At 42.6% G+C, this 3884-nt stretch overlaps 1 protein-coding gene across 1 annotated transcript; it reads right to left on the reverse strand.

Annotated features, from left to right (window-relative positions):
* Nucleotides 1–241: 241 nt before the first annotated feature.
* Nucleotides 242–3604, reverse strand: LOC139615216 (uncharacterized). The gene has a single exon (XM_071473012.1). It carries the CDS (start codon nt 1268–1270, stop codon nt 503–505), a length of 768 nt encoding a protein of 255 aa, XP_071329113.1. The 5' UTR covers nt 1271–3604; the 3' UTR covers nt 242–502.
* Nucleotides 3605–3884: the final 280 nt, after the last annotated feature.

Consider the following 3884-nt stretch of genomic DNA (forward strand, 5'->3'; position numbering starts at 1 on the left):
TCCTCCTCGGCCTGTGCTTCGAGGGATATGAATGTTAACATGAGTGGGGGGTGTTGATTCATTTAAACTAACATATTCATCCTGCTGCAGCCAGGTTTCAGTCAGACAGAGCAGATCAATGTGATGATCAGTTATCAGATCATTGACTAGTAGAGATTTAGATGAGAGTGATCTGATATTCAATAATCCACATTTAATTTTCCTATTATTTGGTTCTGGAATAACAGTTGTATTAATTTTTATTAGGTTTTCATGTCTAACTCCTCCTCTGTTCACTTTTGATTTATTACATTTAAATTTAGGTGGTCGGGGGACAGACACAGTTTTTAGGGGGTGAATGGCAGGCGACTGCTCTAAGAGAGGCGCAGAGAAGAGTGTAAGACTGTGACTCTGCCTCCTGGTCTCAGCTCTGGATTGTCATGGCTTTGGCTTTCTAATAAACTCAGTGAAATTTCTAGATAAGAAAACAGCTCCATCCAGCGTGGGATGTATGCTGTCTCGTCTAATCAGACCAGGTCTTCCCCAGAAAGTTTTTCCAGTTATCAACAAAGCCCACATCGTTAGCGGAACACCACCTCGATAACCAGCGGTTGAACGATGACAAGCGGCTGTACATATCATCTCTGGTCAGATTGGGTAGGGGCCCAGAGAAAACTACGGAGTCCAACATTGTTTTAGCATAAGTACACACCGACTCCACATTAATCTTAGTGATCTCCGATTGGCGTAATCGGGTGTCATTAGTGCCGACGTGAATTACAATCGTATTGTATTTACATTTATCCTTCGCCAGCAGCTTCAGATTTGATTCAATGTCGCCCACTCTGGCCCCAGGAACGCATTTGACTATGGCCGCTGGTGTCGCTAACTTCACGTTTCTCAGAATAGAATCACCAATGACCAGAGTTTGTTTCCCAGTGGGTGTGTCGCTGAGGGGGGAGAACCTGTTAGAAACGTGAACAGGTTGGTGGTGAGCCGTGGGCTTTTGTTTAGGACTAAGCCTCTTCTTGTTCCGAACAGTCACCCAGCTGCCCTGACCTCCCGGCTGCTCGGGAGCTGCTGGGGGGAGAGAAGGAACTAAAGAAGACGTTACACTGGGTCGGTCCGCACTAGCTACTGGGGGCTGGCTAACTGGAGAGGCTAAAGATGTGGTTTCCATGGTGCGGAGCCGGGATTCCAAATCATTGAGCCTCGCCTCCATAACTGCGAACAAACTACATTTATTACATGTACCATTATCGCTGAAGGAGGCAGAGGAGTAACTAAACATGAAGCAGGCTGAGCAAGAGAGGGAGAGAGAGAGAGACAGAAGCTATCGCTAACTGCTAAGCTAAAGTGGTAAACAGAGCTAGAGTATAAACAGCTGTGTTTTAATGAGAATCTCACTAAGAGAAGGAGAGAGCTAAGAGTGATCGAACAGAAGTTCGACAGTACAACAGATAATTAGCAGTTGTATACAAAAATACAACTAGGATCAGCTGAATTCAGGGAGAGCAGCAACAAACACAACACCACCAACAACAATACATGACATGGTGGCATGACACAATACGCTTACCGCAGCACGTCGAAGTGTGAGAGGACTTGTACTGATCAGTGTTGTCTTCATTTGGAGCCAGACTGAATTGTGGTGGTGGGGGCTTCACTGTGAAATCAGTTGTTCTGTCTGATGTTTGTTGTCTCCTCTCTCAAGGAACACAGACTTCATAAAACATTTCCACTTGTTGTTATCGTAACTGAAATGGAACAGTTTTTCTTTCTGTTCCATTGACTTTATGAGGTTCAGTACAGCGTGATCATTTCCTCAGAACTGTGTTAATTCACTGCAACACAAAAAAAAAGACATTGAACATTTTCTCTGAGCTCTGCTCCTCATCTTTCTGTACTTGTGAAATAACTTTAAATTAAAGTCTGCCCAAACTATAATATATGGTTATTATAATTATTAATCTGAGAGCATTAAGAATGACATTCATCTATTTCATGTTCATCAAACACCTGACAAACAGCGGAATATTGTTGAGTTTTAATGTGTCCCCTGAGCAACACAGTACAACATGATGAGGGTTACTAGATGAAATACATGTAGGAAACTTTAGCAAGTTGTACTGTGTAGGTCAGTTAAAACTTTAAATAACAGGTGTGCTGTGGGAGATTTACCTGGAGCTGAGGCTGACTCTGCAGTGAAGGTAACAGATGCTCATTTATATTTACACTTCAGCTTAAATTAAAATACTGTGTTCAAACCCAAACAAACCAAGGATAAAGTTTTGATGAATGTGCAATCACATTAAAATACTGAAATATTATAAAGTTTGAGCAAAGAATATCCTTCAGGATAGAATAAGTTTTCCTTTAATTTTCAGCTTCAAACAGCTTCTGTATGGTTTCAGGAGAAATCACCATCCACAGTTTTTTTGTTTGCCTTTCCCTCTGTGTCCTGCAGTATGCACAGCTTTAGTGTCCAGTCTTCCTCAGCCTTCATCATTCTTCATCCTCCCTCATCATCCTTCATGTGGCAAATATACACCACACAGCCTTGGGTCATTCTGTTGGATGAGTTCTTTGTGGAGAGAGTAGGAACTGGCTGTAGTAATGTCAGATTATTAGACTCAATTGTTTAAACGATGCTAAGTTTGTACTGAGGGGCCCAAAGTGTACCAAAAAGAAATCAAGACTCATCAGACCAGGCAACGTTTTTCCAATCTTCTATTGTCCAGTTTTTTTGAGCCTGTGTGAAGTGTAGCCTCAGTTTCCTCTTCTTAGCTGACAGGAGTGGCATCTGGTGTGGTCTTCTGCTGCTGTTGCCCATCTGCTTCAAGGTTCGTGCATTCAGAGATGCTGTTCTGCAAACCTCGGTCGTAACGAGTAGTTATTTGAGTTGATGTTGCCTTCCTATCAGCTTGAAGCAGTCTGGCCATTCTTCTCTGACCTCTGGCATCAACAAGGCATTTTTGTCCAGAGAACTGCTGCTCACTGGATATTTTCTCTTTTCAGACCATTCTGTAAACCCTGGAGATGGTTGTGTGGGAAAATCCCAGTAGATCAGCAGTTTCTGAAATGCTCAGACCAGCCCATCTGCCACCAACAACCATGCCATGTTCAATGTCAATTAAATCACCTTTCTTCCCCATTCTGATGCTCAGTTTGAACTTCAGCAGGTCATCTTGACCATGTCTACATGCATTGAGTTGCTGCCATGTGATAGGCTGACTAGATATTTGAGTTAATGAACAGATGAACAGGTGTACCTAATAAAGTGGCTGGTGAGTGTATATCTTCAGGTGTTCTTTCACCTGCAGTAGGTGATGTGACTTCAAACTAATCTGAGAGCAGCCTGTTCAAACTGCTGTCGTCCATAAACCAGCATGAACATGATTGTGGTGCTGGTATTGGGTACTGGAAACTTTTAAAAATATGTTTCAAAAAGCATTGTCAGCAGGCCGGAGTACATACTCAAAAAAGTGATATTTTATTTAAAAAATACTACAAAACAGAAAACAAAATCAATCCTGGGCAGTTCAAAAAGAAAAAGAACCTAAGCCATGACAAACAAATTCTAAAACTGCAGCCTCACAGCAAGCTGCCACCTGCTCTACATCTCTCTCCCCTTTGACCACTGAATGGCTTGTATTTAATCTTCTTCACCTATGACGGTGACAGCAGTCCAAATCCCCACGCTGCCCGACATAATTGATGGAGTGAGTAAAGCTGTAAGCACTCAGACTGTGATTGTGAACCGCAACTTGGGAACCACCTTGGAAGGAGCTGTTAATGCTCAGACTGTGGTCATAAATCGCAACATGGGTCACATCTTGGAGAAGCTTGCAGCTTTGAAAAGGAGAATGGATGGAGATGACCAGAATGGACTAACAGAGTAAGCC

This window comes from Trachinotus anak, unplaced genomic scaffold, assembly GCF_046630095.1.
Source record: "Trachinotus anak isolate AG129_WGS33_773 ecotype Australia unplaced genomic scaffold, CSIRO_AGI_Tana_v1 ptg000043l, whole genome shotgun sequence".
Classification (NCBI taxonomy): domain Eukaryota; kingdom Metazoa; phylum Chordata; class Actinopteri; order Carangiformes; family Carangidae; genus Trachinotus; species Trachinotus anak.

Coding starts and splice junctions, on each gene's coding strand:
- LOC139615216 (XM_071473012.1), bottom strand. CDS start 1,270: ATGTTTAGTTACTCCTCTGCCTCCTTCAGCGATAATGGTACATGTAAT.